We start from the raw sequence: 18,718 nt of genomic DNA, 5'->3' as shown, positions 1-18,718 counted from the left end.
CACTTCTCCAGGGATGCCTCTGTGAAGGGTTGGGAAGCTTACAAGCTGTAAAGATCTTGGCAGTGTTGAGTATAAAAACCAGCACGAGCATATTCTGACTATTTCCCTGAATAAGTGTGTGGTTTTTGTTTGGTTTGTCTCAGAAACCCTTTCTTTGATTTTACATTTCAGTAATGTAAAAGATCTGAGAAACATCTTATCATCCTGGCAAATTATTAGAAGAATACTGCTTTCAATGGAGAATGAGCCCTCTGCTTTCCCAGAACTTTTCTTTGTATTCTCTGAGTTTGGAAAGAAGACAAAATGCTTATAAAAACAAACAAATAAAGGAATGAACAAAAAGCAGTAGAAGGTAGACCCAAGACTACTTCAGAGGGTTCAAGGTAAGGAGAATAATTGCCTACAAATCAATCAACAGATTAAGCAAAGCAGGAGAAAAGATGTTGTGCTGTTTCCTTGATTCCTATCTGAATTCCCAGAGTTCCACAGAACATTCCAAAAGTAATTTGGCTTTTGAGCACAGTGCACAGGGACCAACGTTTTTCAACAGAATTTCATAAGGAGATAGGGTAATTTTGGACCCTGCTCTCAGCAGAAGCTGAAAAATGGTTGTTGCTAGGAGGACAGAACTGGGCTTTTTAATGACCACTCATCTGAAAAACTACCCCAGAGGCCAAAAACTCCCTACCCTAACCCCACTGAGAATCACGGTGGATTTGCCCAAGAAAATTCCTGCTCATAAAACTTTGCAGAACAGATCTGTTAAAACAAACCTGTAATTATGAACAGAATAAGAATCTCACTTAAATAATCTTGCAGCTATAACACCAACTGATTCAGTAACCCCCAAACTTGGTCAAACATAACTGACAAGATTTGAGTCCCCTAAATGTGATTACTGAGCATGCTTGACTGACCACCAAACTATGTAAGATGCTAAAGAAAAAAGAAAAAGAAAAGGACAGTAGATTTCAATGTAAGCAATTTAAAATATTCAACAATGATTTTCAATATGAAACTGGTAGTCAAAAGGGAGAACTTTTATCAAGTGTATTTTTTGACCAAATTCCAGAAATGGAAGAAAAGTGACAGAATGAGCCCACGGTCATGTATATGTGGTGACCTGGTGAAGGAATGTGAAATGCCTGATATTTAGCCAACACCTAGCTCCTTCCGCTCTGGATAAATTAAGAACCAAGGGTGAGAAGGATGCTCTGTGAACTCTTGTGGCTGTACCTGCATCCTTATAGACTATTTCCGTGCTCAGTGGAGTTATTATTAAACTAAAGCATCACACATCACTCTAAAATTTTCCTCAGAGAGAAACTGTAGCTTTCTACTTCCTCAGTTCTCTAGGTCTGGGTCAGAACATTAATATTTGTTGGACAGCATGTTTTTAAAGTGGGAAGATATTTCAAAAATCAAATATTCTGGTTTGTTTCAAAGAATATGTTCTCAGCTAAAGTCTGATGCTTTCTTCCTGTGGGGGTGAGCCACAGTTGGCCACAATTCACCAAAGTTTCCACCAGCTAACAATAAAAAATTATGTCCCATTCTAAAGAAACAAAAGAAAAATTACACTAAAGTTGTGCATTTCCTTTCCAGTCCCCAAAGACAATCTGAACAACTGGCTCAACATGCCAAATTAAGCCATGAGAATTTATCCATATCTAATAAGGATTAGTAAATGTTACAACAATGAACATGACTTTGACATAATTTATACTTCAACTTCTAAGGCGCTGGGTTCAGCATGGTCTCGTTCCAGCCCTGATAGAGGAGGATATGCAGACTAGTCCTGCAGTGTCCTCCGAGAATCCCAATCATGTTTATAACAAGCAGGAGGGTTCGTCACTTGATAAAAGAAGGTTTCTTTACATATAAATAGTATGTTTAGAACCAGAACATGATAACTGAGCTTAAAGAACTAACTACCCAGGGAAGATTCAGGCATCTTTTTCCCTTCAAGCCCAAGATAATTGTTTTGGAAGCAGAAAACCTGGTGATGGAACCTGCCATGCCTCTTGTCAGAGCTGGGTGACCACCTGCAACTTGAAAAACATTGGAAACATTTCTAAGTTACATATTTGGAGGGAGGAAGATTAAGACTTCTGCACTTCGGGCTAGCCAGCTCTGACTGGGGTCTACTCCATTCCATTTCTCATCCATACTTGCCAAAAGCACAAAGAGGCAACTGGGACATTTGCTCATAGTATCTGCTATTAAGATAAATCAGTAACACTGTTGTCTTTGGTTCATAAAATATAATCCCCCAGAGATGGCTCTTACTCGTCCAAAATATCAGCTTTTTGTTTCTGTGCCTCACCAAGGATTGCATCACTAGAAAGCTCAGAAATACAGAGGCTCTCCCTGGAAGCCCGACCACATTTCAAGATGCCTCAGAAGACCCTGGCCCCAGCAGACCTCCCTGGAGCCTGGACAAGCAAGACCAGGGCTGGGAGGTCTGGATACATTTTCCTGGAAGGAAGATGTCTGAATCCACACTGAACTGGGTTCTTTCAAGGCAATGTTTGCACCTTCTGCACTATTTATTTTTCTGCAAGGATAAATCATGGTCTGGCTCCCAGAAAAGCAAAAGACAGTGGCCTATTTATGAGCATTGTCACTCAAGTTCTTTCTTCTTTGGTCAAGGGAATAAGTCATGCGGAGTGGGTCTCTGTCAATGCATTGTCACCAGAGACTGTTTCAGACCATCATTCCTCAAAGCACAGTGCTACCCTGTGGGGAAGAAAAACATAGCCCTGTCTTTGCACCTCAGAACTGAGATCAACATCCTGCACATTTGTACAGCCCTCAAGGTTTTTAAAGACCATACCCCAGAGAAAATGCTTTGTGATAAGGCTTCTCTGTGAGTTAGATAGCAAACTACATACCCATTTCACAGGAAAGCAAGTTGACCTCCTCACCATCATACAATTAGTAATGAAGATGACTCAGGATCACACAAGTCAAATGAGCAAAATTCAGAGCCTTCCTTCTTCCCTGTCATCCTTGAAACCTTGAATTCTTAAACATCCCCTGGTGGGAAATATGGCAACTGCATGACAGTGGAAAACAAAGGGTTCAAAGTGTTACCCTAAAGGCAGATTCGCTCACCAACTCTGATGTGGTTTCCCCATTCGCATAGCAAGGATCATGATGGTACCACCTCTTTGAGCTTTTGTGAGGATTGTAATGAAACAACAAAAGTGTAATGCTGTGCCTAGAAAATCATTTCTTCAAGAAATAATAGCTGCATCAATATCTTACTGAACAATATATCTCCTCTACTCAGCTGCAGGCTCCATCAAAGTAAATACTGTGACTTGCTTGGGCATCTTCAAGTCACTGGTGCAGATCAAGCACTCAGTGTATTCTAGGTATGAATGCGCTGGAATAGTTTCTGACTTTCAAAACTGCAAAGAACTAAGACGTCTGTTCGTTTCATCCCTTCACCTCACAGATGGGGAAGCTGAGCCTGTGAGAGAGAAACAAAAGGAGCTGCCTAAGGTTTCTTAGTGTGTTGGGGATCAAAGCAGGGCTGGAACTCTGACCCTCAAGTCCATTCTCAGAAGGATCACCTTCTATCACCTGCCAGGACTTTCCTGGTAAGGTGGGTTCCCTCATTTTGTTTACAGATTAAAGAATCAACATCATATTTTCTAGACAGCTGCTAGAGTCAGACATCTTAGAGAATATTGGGCCCCCACACCCAAGAAGACTGACAACAGAAACTCTGCCTGCCTGCCTTGTGACCCACACGCCTGCTTCATACCCTAGCAGCCAAAGAGGCTTTGGCACACCAAAGGCAGCCCATAATAGTAGGGTTTCTGGGTGACTTCTGAGCTGGGTTTATGATTCCAGGAGTGCTAGGCAATGAGAGAAAGAAAATAAACCAGCTTCGAGATGATCAGTTAATCAGATATTTCTGGGGCGTAAGAATGACTCTGGACTGAGACCTTCTGAGACATCACTGTTGACCAGTCAATCATCATTGTTTTCTGAAATGGATCACCTCTCTGTCCAACCTGAAACTGTAACTTCCTTGCAAGATTTCATTGTCAAACTGTTGCAAAGATCATCTCAATAAAGATTTGCTGGCTGTGTCCAATGGGCATTTCCCAATGGCTACATCAGGGTAGAGATAAGGGATTAGGATTGTGGTTGTTGTATGCTCATTTTAAAAAAATGAATCTCATCTAAACACTGGTGTTGTGGGGTTCTGGCTCCCCCACCTTGTCAACTCAGCAACTGCACTTGGGATCTGACTTGAGAAGAACAGATTCCAACTCTCCAGGCTGCACTTGGTCCCCATTGACCACTCCCTCCCCAGCAGTGCTCCACCTTCCAGCAAGTCTTTGCCCACCTGGCCCTTTCTCAAGGAGGCATCCTGGGGATGCCCTATTCAAAAGCACCCCAGACACCTCACAGAACATCAGAACAAACATCAGAACATCATCTTCATTTTTCTTCATAGCATTTGTTGCCATTTAACATGCTATAGATTCAATGTCTTTATTTTGTTTCTTATTTGTGCCCTCCATTAGAATACAAGCTTCCTCCAGGGCAGGGATTTTGGGGCTGTTCTCTATGGTATCCTCAGTGCCCCAAACAGTATCTGGCACATAGCTGATGCTCAATAAAGAGTTGTTGAATGAACTGCCCATTTTTTTTCCTCATAACTATTCCCCTAAAGTCATAAAAGTCTTCCTCTGTCTCTTGTTCTCTAAGTTTATCTATCACTTGTATTAGAATAGTGTACTAGAATATTCTTTCCCAAATCTATGACTGGCATGTTAGAGATAAACTTAAACAGTTGACATCATGTAAAAAATTTTAAATGTCAACTACTTTGCTGATGAGAGCTATTGTTTAATTTTTAAAAATCTTTAGAATACCCATGACTTCAGTATTTCAACTTTGGGGCATTAATCTTAAGGAAAATAACATGGAAAAAAAAAAAAGATTCATGGATTGAAATATTCACCAAGTGTGATTATAATAGTGAAAAACTAGAAACGATTGAGATCCTAACAATAGGAGAATGATAAAATTAATTATGGCAATGATGGAAATCATAGAACCAAGATATATGTGTTTGAAGGCTTTTAAGGACATGGGAAAATGCACACAACATTAAACATTTATAAAGCTAGAAAACCTCTATTATGTAGTATGTCATGTCTTTGTTCAAATATGCATGTAGACAATGGAATGTAGGAAACTATAAATCTTAATGACAGTTATTTCTGAGTGGCAGGATTACGGGTGATCTTAGTTTTTTATTTACATTTTTCTAAGTTTCTACAGTGAGCATATATTATCTTTACAATAAAACATTTATTTATGTGTTTTAAACTTTGAAAAGTATCATTTACATTATAGGGATAGTAACAAAATTAAATCCTTATGATTACTTATTAATAATATAGTGCTACATTAAAAAAAAAAAAAACACAGTAAATATGAGGGATTCTGGAACTTTTACCTCTGCATGTTTCAGAGAATAAAAGAAAAGAAAGTGACATTTCCCCAAAAGAATACGGAATTAAGTAAGAGTGAAGAGAAACTACTGGAAGTTTTAAATGCTGAGTTTAATGACTGTCTTTCTGTAATCAGGGGAAAGGAAAGTGAAAATCCTTTTCCTATTAAATTATTACTTGAAAAAGCAAAAAAAAAAAATTCTGAAGTCAGGAAATGGTAAACTCAGTCCATGCAACAATGCTGATCAATGACAAAATCAGTCTAATTTAAACACAGTTATTCAAGGGGTAGTATGAAGCAAAAAGGGGGCCAGGGGAAGGACTTTTCTTTCATTTTGAAACTCAGCATCAGGAAGACACAAGGGGCAGGAAGTCGGATCTTTTTTCAATTCATGTGAGATGATAAGGTGAAGACAACCTGAAAGGACTTTTAATTATATGATGAGAGGAAGGAAAGAAGGGAGAGACAAAGAGAGATCAGGAGAAGCCTGATTTTATATGTTAAATGATAGAGAAGAAACCAGAAAACTAACGGAGAAAAAGGCTTTCAAGCAGAAATCTTGAGCATGAAACACAAAGGCTCCAAGAGGCAAATGTCAACAATTTGTGCGGGAAAGCAGAGAACGCAACACACTTGATCAAGCCTGCAGCCCCCTCTCCCTCAGCACCGGGTAAGCCTGATGATGCAGGACGAGATAAGTCCCTCTCTCCAGCCAGCACATGTGACCCCAGGGTCAAGGCGGGAGCTGGCTGGGGCAGCGGGAGGTGCTGGGAGTGGTGCTCAGGGTCACAGAATAAAGCCTGTATTTTATGCTCCTTTTCAGCCCCAGGTCACGGGGGCTATGACTGAAGAGGTATCACACCAAGTTGGGGACATCTGCTGGGAAGACCACAGAAGCCTTGGAATGAGACCCCTCACAAACTGTGGCATCTTTGCCCAGTTCCTAGACCATAGTTTCCTTATCTCCAAAATGGAATTTATAACACCTGGTTTTCAGAGTTGTTGTGAGAATTAAATGAGATACTATATTTAGAATTCCTAACCTAGTTTCAGGTATACAATAAGAGCTCAAAATCTGTTAGCTCCTCCTACTCTAAAATGTGAACAACAACAAAAAACTATCACAATGAAGAAAAATGCTGCACACATTACACCCACACTAGATTCCTCTTAAAGCAACATCAGCCTAAGACACCCCCAAATCAATATAGCACAACCACTGGATCCCTCCCTCCCCAAAACACAATAGCTCCCCAGTGGCTGACATCTTGGAAAATTTCCCCATATATACTCTCTGCTTTGGTGGGAGATCTGAATGTTCTTGAAGGCAGTAATGAACAGGTTAAAGTTGAGGGGATTTCAAACATGTCTAATCCAATAAGAGGGTTGGTAAAACATGCGTTATCACTTAAAGAATAAATGTTTAAAAATAGAGCACAGATGTGAAATTTGAATAAAAAAAAAAAAGAAAAAGCACGTGAGAGATCTTCTTGGCATTTGTATGTTATTCTCTGTTTTGGTCACCTTCAGCTAAGCCTGCTATTCTGATGTACTCTGCCAACAGCTAGATACTACAGCGGTGCTTCAAATTACTGAAAGAAAGCTGGCAAATCACTCTAAAACTTACAAGTCAGACCCATCTCTCCCTTTCTGTATTTCTAAAAGTGGGGGAGTGAAGGGGTAAAGTCAGTCTGTTCAAGTTTTTCTACTTAAAAGGTATATTCCAAAAGCAAAGAATAAGCTTTTCTGAGACTAGATAGTTGGATACTTGATACTTGGATACCTGAAAACATAAAGTATCATTGGTGGATAGGCATTTGTCACAAAAGCTAGGCTATGAATTGCCATCATAAAATTCACAGGAACTCCTACTTCTGCGTGAAGTCATTTCCTGCTCCCTCAAGCAAGCAAAGATTTTTAAACATTGGTAATGCTTCTGCACCAAAAACAAACAAAAAACCAGCAATGTGCTCTGTCATGTTTTATGAGCTAATATCTGCCTTAAAGGTGACAGAGATGACAAAAACCCAAGGCTCAAGGACAAAGTCAGTATCAACGTCTCCTTCTAAAGCCCAGTAGGGCTCCACACCGTACCTCCATGAATGTTTAGGGAAGAGAACTAAAATGGTTTTTAAAACATGGCTTCCTTCAAATGTGAGACTGAGAAAGTGGTCCATCAGAGTCAGCCTCACGGTTTTGGAAGGTGCATTTCTAGCAAAGATTAGAGAAATGTATGGCCTCCATGGTCTTTGAGTGCTAGTTTGTGATGCAACCAGCAAACCAAATGCATTCCCTGAGTACTGGGGTTGAGGCACCAGCTGCCTAGAGAAAAACATGTCACCAGGCTGAGAGCAGACCAGTGTCCTAACCAATCACTGGGCCACCAAGAGTGAGGTGTTTTCAGTAATGCCAAGAACTTCAAGTTTTACCTCTGTGAGAATGCCCTGCCCTTGGCCTGCTGAGGAGAGAATGAGTATTTCTTTTTTTTTTTAAAGGGGTTCTCCAGAACAAACTGTAAAGACACTTGGCACTGAAGTCAACGATAAATAGGGATGTGGCTAGATTCTACCAGTGGGACATGAACAGCTTAACCCAAAGTGAGTCTACAGTAAAAACCAATGCATTTGCATTTCAGCAATTTGATCTAGGGCAAGTCTGTGATGCATTACAATGTTGGGATCACATCAAGCTTTCTGGCACTTGTCCAACCACAACATGAGGCTATGGGAACCCCACTGCATGGAGTGCCTTCACTGCTGTTCAGTTGTGCTCACCTCCCAAACCATAAAGCGTAATTAAAAGTCATCTGCATACCATGTAATGGAAGTGTAAATGGGAAGCACAACCACATGCTGCCCCCAGCAGAGAGAGAAAGAAATGCCTGGTGAACCATTCCACTCGGGTGCTTCTTGTTTTTCTTGATAGGACACTTCTACCTGTGGCAAGATCCAATTTTGGCTGGAATCTCATCCTTAGACCCAGCTTTCCTGAACACTTTCTGTGGCAGCATCTTCCTTCTCCCACTCGTGGAGTGGCTAATTGTCTGGCTAATTCTTGGAGACAATCCTGTGATGGCCCAGACACTACAGAGGAGAGGTAGGCCCTATCCAAATCGGTTATACTGTGTAGACCTGCACAGTGTCCAGAATGTTAATCTGGATACAGGACTTCTCTTCTCTGCAAGCTCTGGAGGGCAACATAGAGAATCAGTGGACTAGTCTCCTGGTTCTAGTACCTTCCTGCTCCCAAATGACCACTGTGTTTCCTGGTAACCAAAAGAATTGCCCAGAACTAGTAGGAAGGGGAAAACAAAACCAAGTACAATTTATCTCTGATCACAAAATATTCTAACTGGCTCCGAGAAATAAGCTGGTTCTAATTTTAACTGAACAATAGTATCTGGCCCTCATTTTAAAAAAGGCATTTTCATCAAGGATGTGCATTTCACTACTTCAGCACACAAGGGAACATTTGGGAATAAGGCTTAGGGGGTAAGACTTAGTTTTAAGCTTTCTTCAAAAACCCTTTAGCAGCAGGAAAATCCAATGATTTCAGAATTAATTATTTTGATGTCAGTTCTTTCTTCAAGGGTGGAGGAAAAGAGTTGGGGGGATTGGATCCAAGACACAAAAGAAGGAAAGATTGTAAATTTTAATAGTATTTTTAGAACTAGCATCCTTAGAGGAAGAACAAAAATACAAAATAAAAATAAAAAACCTTAATGAATTCCTAGTTGAATCCCTCTCCCCAAATGGCAAAAATCTGGAAGGCAGATTTTTTTTTTTAAGAGAGGTGGAGTAACTGTCAGAGGTGTGTACTTGCAAAGAAATGGAATTGGGAAGAATACAAAAGTCAGATAGACTTATATGTCTACTACCAAACTATGATTAATCCCTTATATCTTTCTGTAAGCAACAAGTTACAGACAGTTAATTTGTACTGCTCTCACCTATATAAAGGTGTCCAGCCTAGAATCAACTCAAGTATCAAAACTCAGAGAGTGTCATAAAGATTCTTTCGTGGTTAAACATAGCTGGAATTTCTGAACTCATTTCATATCACCTTCTCTGGCTCTTTTGAAAGGTGTTTAATGGGAGTTTAGGTATTCCTGGGCAAATTAATTTATAAAAGGCTCAGACATTTTCCAGAAAGAAATGGAGGGACTCCTTTCATAACGGCAAGTCATCTCTGCCATATCTAGAAACTCAGTGGCATTTAATTTAAGAAAGAAAGAAAAAAAAAAAAAAACAACCTCCAAAACTGGAAGGGACCTGAAGGGTTCAATACAGACAGTCTTGCAAAAATTCAAGTGTGGTAAAAGTTATCTCTGCAAAGTGTCTTGCAACATGGCAAGAAAGAACACAGCACCAATTCTGTGGTCATCTTTCAGCAAACAGGTCTCCATGTCTTTTTACCAACTCTGATAGTGGCTTCCTGGAATATTACAGGCAGAATTATGAGGCTCAGTTTTGTCTAAAGTCATGATTGATCAAGGAAGTCTCTTCTTTTAATAAGCTGCTCTGGCAATTCACTCATTCATTCATTTATACAGTCAACAAACATTCGCTGAATGCCTACCAGCAAATGTTAGTAACTGCAAGTGGTCAGGAAAAAAAAAAAAAGTCATGAGGTCACATTCACAGTCCTCATAGAGTTCATTAACTAGCAGGACAGATAGTTTCTATCCAAGTAATCACCAAAACAAATGCAAAAACTGCATCTGTTCCAGTGCAATTAAATGATGTACATGTGCTACAAGAGTGCCAAATTGGGGATTTGACCCAGGTGAGAAAGTCCCATCAGGCCTCCTTGAAAAGGTGATGTTGGACTGAGACTGAATTGAACCAGTAGGTGTTAACTAGGTGAGGAAAAGAAGAAAATGTGTTCCAGGCAGAGGGAATTGCATGTACAAGGCAGATAGCATGTTGTTTTGAATTTGTCTTTATCCCACCAGCAAGGGAAGCCAGGGAAGAATTTTCAGCAGTGAGAGCTAGAGCATGATGAGCATATCGTGGGATGTACCTTTAGAATATTCATTGGAAGGACTGATGCTGAAGCTGAAACTCCAATACTTTGGCCACCTGATGTGAAGAACTGACCCCTTGGAAAAGACCCTGATCCTGGGAAAGATTGAAGGCAGGAGGAGAAGGGGATGACAGGGGACGAGATGGTTGGATGGCATCACTAACTCGATGGACACGAGTATGCAATGCATTGGGTAGCTGGTTGCTTATGAGGAAAAAGTTAGATAATGTTTGTAAACTATGTGTACAGAAAACACTTGGTATAGACCTGGCTTGTGGAAATCATACAATTATTCACACAAAACAATATTTATTTGGTGCCCACTATGTGCTTGGCAAAGTGAAACAGTTAGGGGATTGCTGAATGAGCTACTCATGTTCAGTCACTGAGACTGCTATGGGCAGAGTCCTACATGGGACGAGCTCAAAAGGCAGCCTGAACAGGGTAATACCTCTCATGCGCCCACCTGCCTCAAAATCCCCAGACCCATGATCTTTCCCTTCCATTGGCCTGGGTATCTCAGATCAATTATGCAGGTGATGACAAGTGAAACCTGGGACTCACTGTCCCTGGGACGTCCTCTATGACTGATATCTATGAGGGATGCAAACAAATTTAGTAAGTGCTGAGGGCCTGTTCAGTGCAGGTTGGGAACTGGGGTCTACAACTCCTAACACATCTGCTCACCACTCCCCAAGTGCTTGGGTTTTAGGGGTACGGGGACCAGGAAGGCTTTAGTGCCAACAATTGTCTGCTCTATCTCCCATGGTTCAACAGTATGTTCTCAATGAGCTGTGACTCCAAGGTATGTGAAAAACAACAAAGATGAAATAAAAATCAAACTATCTCTGAGGGCTGGTAGTGATAAAATCTATTAGTAGTAGCAGTGGTTGTAATGGGAGCTCACACGTTTGGAAAATTTGTCTACCAGGCATGTGCAAATCACTTTATATACATTATACCTCACAAACAACCCTCTGAATCATGTATTAGCCCAATTTACAGATGAGGAAACTGAAGCTCAGGGAGGTTCAGTATTTTGCTCATGATCACCCAACTAACAAGTGCTGGAATCAAAATTTAACGTATGCAGTGAAACTCCGGATGCCAAATGCAAAATCCACTTAAGGCTGTGTGGCAAAAATGTCTGTTCAAGCATCATGGTGTGTCCAGCTATGAAGCCTGAGCGGCACACCGAACCTCTCTGGACCTCTGGCTCCTTCTCTGTAAAAGCATCAGCTCTTCCTGTTTGGTGGGAGTTGATGAGTTAATGTATATAAAGCCCTTTGACCCACACCTGGCACATGATGGGAGTTTAAAAGTACTAGCAGTCATTATGTGATCAAACATCCTAAGCCTAAGAGCTCTAGGCAGAACTATTCTTTATGAATGGCTGGCTGGAGACCATTCTCAAATGGGTTTCTGGCATCTACTTTAGGTATACAAAGATAAAAGGACCTCAGAATTTCTGGAATATCCATCTGCTTGCAACTCTGAATTGCCTCCTAAACATGGTGGGGTATATGTGGACTCAGACGGGCTATATAAAACCTGAGCTCTATCACTTACAAGCTCTGTATGTTGGGCTGGTTGTTCTGTACTCTGAGTCTCAGTTACGGACCCCAGGAAAAGCAGGTAATCTTGACATATCACAGGGCTGCTGTGAGGACCGTGGGACAGAGTAAGTCCCCCAGGGACACTGGATTCCCTTCCTGGCACAAAGTAGACTCTCAATAAAAACGGCATGCTTTTATAAGCCAATGACTATTATTTTCAGACTCATTATCATCTGCAACAAGGATACATAAATTGACATTCTTTCTTGCTCTGTGGCCAGTAGGGTGTGGGGAAGAATTTCAAACCTAAGTCAGGGAAAGAAGCCCATCCTCCTCCTTTGCTGCTTCGTTTTCCACAACAGTCCTTCAGACCCTGCTTTTAGCCCATGCAGGAGCCTAACTGTGCATGGCTGGGGTTTCCCAAACGTGCCCCATGATACCCAAAACCAAGCCTGTTGTGAATAATGCAGGCTTTGTACAGTTTACCAGGAGCAGATTGAAGGGCTACACTCAATCCTTCCTAGAATCCAGGAGTGCATTTTCATGATGCTGAGAAAGAAAAAAACAAAAAACAGCCTTAAAAAAATTCTTTACTGGGAAGAGTATAGAGAGATTTGGGGAGGAAAGTATCTAAGAGACAAAAAGACAAATGTAATTCAAGGAGCCTGATGGTAAGCCCTCTGCCAATCTTGTCTTTACAGCAGTGCAGCCTGTTTCAGAAAAGCTGCACCTATAAGGTGACCATCAATACTAGAACCATTGGCAAATACATAATAAATGCAATTGCACTACAAATCAAGATATAATGCTCTCATCTATGGTTCTAGACTCTATGGCCAATGAATACTGGAAATCATCAGAAGAGCTGAAGGTCAAGATGTGATGTAGCTCTTATGCACCCCCAACCCCAATGGTGGGGGCGAGTGTCTCCTCAGCAGCTGACTGACCTGAGACCTTTGGATCATGTACGCATCGTAGCTGGACCCGTGGTACTTGGCCGTAATATCTGGGCTGTAGCTAGCATCACAAGTGCGTGGTATGTTCGAGGTCAGGGGCTGTTTCTTAGGTCTATAAACCTGTGGGAGAAAGCTACAATGGTTATGTGAAGGAGGGGAGGATGCAGGGTGCACAGGGAAGGAACTAGGAGAAAGTAAAGAAGGAGCCCCAACTTGACTTTCTGTGGCCAAGTGGGTGGAAAAACTAGTATAGAAGGGGCAGAGCCCCAAACAAAGTGGTCAGATGTAAGTGGCCCCTAACTCCTGGGATCAGCACTAGCATGGCATGCTGCTCTGTGGAATGACCCCAACACCCACCAGTGACTGGGACCCTCCCTCTGCAGCAGAGGGTACCCAGGCGTGGCGGTGCTTGTTTACTCGCTCCCTTAGTAAGGCAGCCCCGTGAAAATCAGACTCTGGTTCAGGGCCAAAGGATGCCTTTTCCTTCCTGGGGAGGGAAAGGGTTGGCCCAACTGTGACAGGAGGGAGCTTATCTTTTCAGGCATTCAGAGAGCTTCAGAGCCACGGGTGGCCCCAGCTAAGCTGTGACAGCCACCTTGTGAGACCACAGACCACTGAACCATTCTCTGCTGAGTGCGTTTCATAATGAATCTGCAATCTAACTGACTATTTGTAACCGTTGATTCCAAAAGCGCTCAGGTTATATATACATGGAGGAGAAACCGTGTCTGAAGATTTCAGAGATGATTTTACAATATGCTTTAGGTATAAATACTTCCATTTAAGCCGATTCCAGGAAGCCACACAAAAGACACACAGTGGCCTAGATGAGGGAAAAATAGGATAATATGGCAAATGAATATTTAAAAAAGTATTTGACTAAATAATGGCTAGAGGGGTCTCCAAGCATAGCCTGGCTATCTCCAAGCCTAGGGGCTGGGAGATGGTTCTTGGCCAGAAAGTTTGGGTAGAAATCATTGAAGAATCAAAGTTGGAAGTATGGTGAAAAAGAAATCAAAAGAACTAGATAATGGGAGTCATTATTGGGCCCAGAAAGTGAGCAAGACAGAAGGTAACAAGTTCTATGGGAAAGAAGGTGCCTAGAATTTAATTAGTACTTTCTAGGATTTTGTCAGAAGTCATACAAAGTCCACTGGAAGGAAGACAGCTGAGAGGTATTTCTGAGGAGAAGATGTGAATACAAAAGAAAGGAAAACAGCACTGGCTAAGAGCCACACAAGCCCAGGCACATGCACAAAAACAGGAAAGCAGTAAAATGTTCCAGAGACAACTTGGACTATTTTTCTCCTACCTGGTTTCACCTGCTTGAGCACGCAGGATGGACATGGCAAAACAAAGAGTAACTAAACCCAGAGAAAGCACCCCAAACTCACAACCCAGCCAAACACACCAGTCATGCAAAAGGCCCCACCTGCTGCTTTAACTGATGCACTAGTCGATCTTTTTCCCGCTTGAGGGCCATGACTTCTTCTTGTGTCTTTTTCTTTTTGGAGGCAGACAGTTCCAGCAAGGCAATGTTCGCATCTTTCTCACTGATTGCCGCAAGAAGTGCTTCCTGTCTGGTAAAATAAAGATATTGTGATGATTTTTATAAAGTGAAAAAAATCAGCATTTATAGTTGAAGTGAGCCATGACATGTTGTCTCAAGGGAAGGAATTATGGATAGTGATTAACAACTGCTTCCTTGATTCTCAGAAGAATGAACAAAGTAGTTTGTATCAGAATCCCTGAGACCCACACACTGTGTCCTCTGAGACACACCTTTTGATGACTTCACAGACACAGCTGTATACAAGAAATGGAGGGAGTCAGTCTGCAGATTCCTAAGACATCTATCCATTTATCCATCCAGTCATTCAAATATCTGTTGAATCCTTCCATTCATCTATCCATCCATGTGCCAGGTAAGGTTCTAGATACCCCAAGACAAGTCAATAAATTTGGGCAGCAAATTCAATATCAAGTATTATTTTTATCATGCAAGATTTTCTTTTGAAAAAGCCATGCAGAGATATTTACTAGGGTCTCCTTTCAATTTTCAATGAAATTAGTAATGCTCCCCTGCCATTCTACCAAGAACCGCTCATTTCTGTCTTCCTTACCTCAGTAATTTTAACACCAACCACTAAGTAGCCCAAGTCTCTCAATTAGAAGTTATCCTTGACTTCCTTTCTTCCCTGTTCACTCAGAGCCAATCCATCAACAATTTCATTAGGTTTTATACCAAAATACATCCCCTATCTCAATTAACTTACTGTTACAAACTTATCCCACCCACCAGCAACTACTTGTGTAGCTTAACCACTTGCCACCCTGGTACAGAGACCAAAGTAATCTTTAAAACAATATAAATTCAGACTCAACCATTCTGTTGAATGAAAAGTCCATCCTATCACCCACTAAACTTCAAATTCAGATCTTTTACTGATGCCTGCAACTCGTTATACCAACTGGCCCCAAGCATCTCTCTGAGGTCATCTTGTTCTTTCTTTTCCTCCTCAGTCACTAGCTTCCTGCACATATTGTTCCTGGTGTCTTTTCCAGTCCCTGAAAATATTACACTTGTTCTCACCTCTTAAGCTTTGCCTCCGCCATTCCCTCTGCCTGGAATATCTTTGCCACAAACAGCACCTTTCATGTTTCAGCTCAAAAAAGCCCTCTCCAGTCACTCTCCCTAGAGGTGACTTCTCAGCTTCTACCTTGTACCCAAACCACTGGTCTATCATGTTACACTGTTTTTGTTTTCATAGAACTATTCACTGCTTGAAACAATCTTAAGATATTTACTATTTGTTTGTTTTCCAGACTTGACACTCCATGAATTAGAACCCCATTTGCCTGTGCACCACCAATTCTCCAGCTTCTAGAAGAGCATAAAGCAGGTGTCAAAAATGTTTGTTCAATAAATAAATAATTTCAGTTTAAACTTCCTAAAAACTTTTAAGACACCACTGGAAAACTCTTCCTCTCAGTTAAAAAATTACAGTGCTTTGACTGCTGATTAATTGCTGATCACTGTTCACTTAGAAAAATATCACAGTTGCTTCCTCCCATTTTATAGTCCAATTTTCTGTCAACATCTGTCACAAATTTTAACCTAGAATTTTCTGAGACTATTAATGACTAGGAAATGGCCCTCCTGGTATGTTTCATTAAGTCCCCCTTTCCTCTAAGGAGGCCTTGTCTCAACCATTTGTGTCACTTCAGCAATAGTCTAGATAATTTAGAAGACCCTACGGCCCTTGGAAAGCCTCCATATTGAGTACTTTTCTCCACACAAGCTCCAGGACTGAAACCTGGTCATGGTCCTGTTTCGCCTTTCTTTAATCCCCATCACCAACCCAGGCCCTCTCCAGATGTTTGGACAAGATGGTCATTATTTGGATCTCGGATTTCTTTTCCTTTTCACTACAGGGATTTGTATAGACTTTTCTGGGCCCTGCTCATGCCAGGGAGTAGGAGCTTCTGTCTGAGGCCCAATCAGACATGTGAGCAGCAGAAATGTTGGGAAATATCTCCACTCTCCAGAAGAAAACCAGTGTAGGCTAGCCTACAAATAACAGCATTAATAGTCAACTTCAGAGAGCCTGTCTCTTTCTGGATAACATCTTGAGACAACAGACATGTTGGCCATTCACAGCCACTGCATATTATATATAAGGCCAAGGTGAAGAGGCTGCATAGACTTCAAATCAGGGAGAGTGCAACTGCTATCTACTCCAATTTAGCTACAACACACCCAAGGTGACTGCAATAGTTTTTGCCACTCTGCTCCAAATAGAAATTTCTAAGTGAAACTTCTTAAATGGAAACAACTGAAAAGATCATTATTTGGAAAATTGGGAGTTGTTAGTACATTATGCTATATCCCAAAGATTCACCTTTTATAGCTATATGCAGCCATTTAAAATGCTTTTTTAAAAAAATGTAATGATATATGAGAACATGTATGTTTGTTGAGAGACTCCATGAGCCTCATATTTCTGCATATTTTATGAGCAAAGGTGCTACCTTCTGTTCTCACAGGTTTCCAAGGATTGTTTAGAGTGAATAGCCTTGAGAGATACACTCAGTGTCCCCCTTACAATCAAAGGCTAAATATACTACTGCCTTGTATAACAGTGTTTCCTTGCAGAGCAAAGGACAGACATCTTACTGCCCTGTCTTCTAAAAGATTCAAGTTCCCTGAACTCAGGGTTGCTCTCCTTCAATGCAACCCATTACATATACAGCTATTCGTCTGTGTCTTGCCTCCAAAGAACTTGGGGAATGGAACGGGGTCTTGACATAAATACACTGACGCTTGAGCAATAAAGCCAATGCCTCTAACCCAAAAGTCTCTGGTCCTCTGCCTGCATTCCTGAAACAGAGGCAGGCAAGCCTGTTAGCATGTCAATAAGAAAAAGTTCAGACCCTTAACAGCTCTTGTCATGCAAATGTATACACAATATCCCCCAAACAAAACACATGTTCATAGAAAGAAATGAGAGGGAAAACTCTAAAAAATGCTAACAGGCATTATCTAACGGTGGTGAAATAGATAGGCTGGTTTTTACTTTTTCTTATACTCATATCTTTCTATGTTATACTTCCCTCCCACAAAATATCATAAGAATAAACACTTAAAAATTGTAAATGAAGCACTTCAGTCACAAAATAAACTGCAGGTACATGCTTCAAATATTTGGCATTCCTAAAATTTGCTCATTTTTCCCATCAAGGTACATATGTTCTTTCTGTCCTTTTCATTCTTTATGCACAGGTAGGTGTACACAGACATTTTCACACACATACACATCTGGTACAGTCTCATCATCTCCCACTTGGACAATTACAACAATCTCCTAACTAGTCTCTCGATGTCCACTTTCATTCCTGTATTCCATGACCCTTTTAAATTCATTTTCCTCTTCTAGGTTAAAATTCAGAATGACATAACTTTACTAATTGTATAGAAAAAGAAAGAGAGTTCCAGAAAAACATCTACTTCTGCTTTATTGACTATACCAAAACCTTTGACTATGTTGATCACAACAAACTAGAAAATTCTTCAAGAGTTGGGAATATCAGACCACCTGACCTGCCTCCTGAAAATCTGTATGCAGGTCAAGAAGCAACAGTTAGAACTAGACATGGAACAATGGACTGGTTCTAAATTGGGAAAGGAGTACGTCAAGGTTGTATATTGTCAACCTGCTCATTTAACTTATATGCAGAGTACATCATACAAAATGCTGGGATGGACGAAGCACAAGATTGCCGGGAGAAATATCAATAACCTCAGATACGCAGATGACACCACCCTTATGACAGAAAGCAGAGGAACTAAAAAGCTTCTTGATGAAAGTGAAAGAGGAGAGTGAAAAAGCTGGCTTAAAACTCAGCATTCAGAAAACTAAGATCATGGCATCTGGTCCCATCACTTCATGGCAAACAGATGGGGAAACAACGGGAACAGTGTCAGACTTTATTTTCTTGGGCTCCAAAATCACTGCAGATGGTGACTGCAGCCATGAAATTAAAAGATGTTTGCTCCTTGGAAGAAAAGCTATGACCAACCTAGACAGCATATTAAAAAGCTGAGACATTAGTTTGCTGACAAAGGTGTGTCTAGTCAAAGTTACGGTTTTTTCAGTAGTCATGTATGGATGTGAGGGCTGGACCATAAAGAAAGCT

General features: G+C 41.0%; 1 protein-coding gene across 1 annotated transcript in view; it reads right to left on the bottom strand.

The window, feature by feature from the left end:
* The window catches only part of ERC2 (ELKS/RAB6-interacting/CAST family member 2), a 981,757-nt gene that overhangs the window by 212,486 nt on the left and 750,553 nt on the right, over positions 1-18,718 (bottom strand). The window contains exons 18-19 of the mRNA XM_043885488.1: positions 14,454-14,601; positions 13,013-13,141 (exon numbers count right to left, since the gene is read on the bottom strand). Coding sequence (XP_043741423.1) covers positions 13,013-13,141; positions 14,454-14,601 — 277 coding nt within the window. The remainder of the gene's footprint in view (positions 1-13,012; positions 13,142-14,453; positions 14,602-18,718) is intronic.

This window comes from Cervus elaphus, chromosome 24, assembly GCF_910594005.1.
Source record: "Cervus elaphus chromosome 24, mCerEla1.1, whole genome shotgun sequence".
NCBI classification, from domain to species: Eukaryota; Metazoa; Chordata; class Mammalia; order Artiodactyla; family Cervidae; genus Cervus; species Cervus elaphus.
The sequence above is the reverse complement of the archived record's forward strand: the minus strand, read 5'-3'. Positions and strand labels throughout refer to the sequence as shown.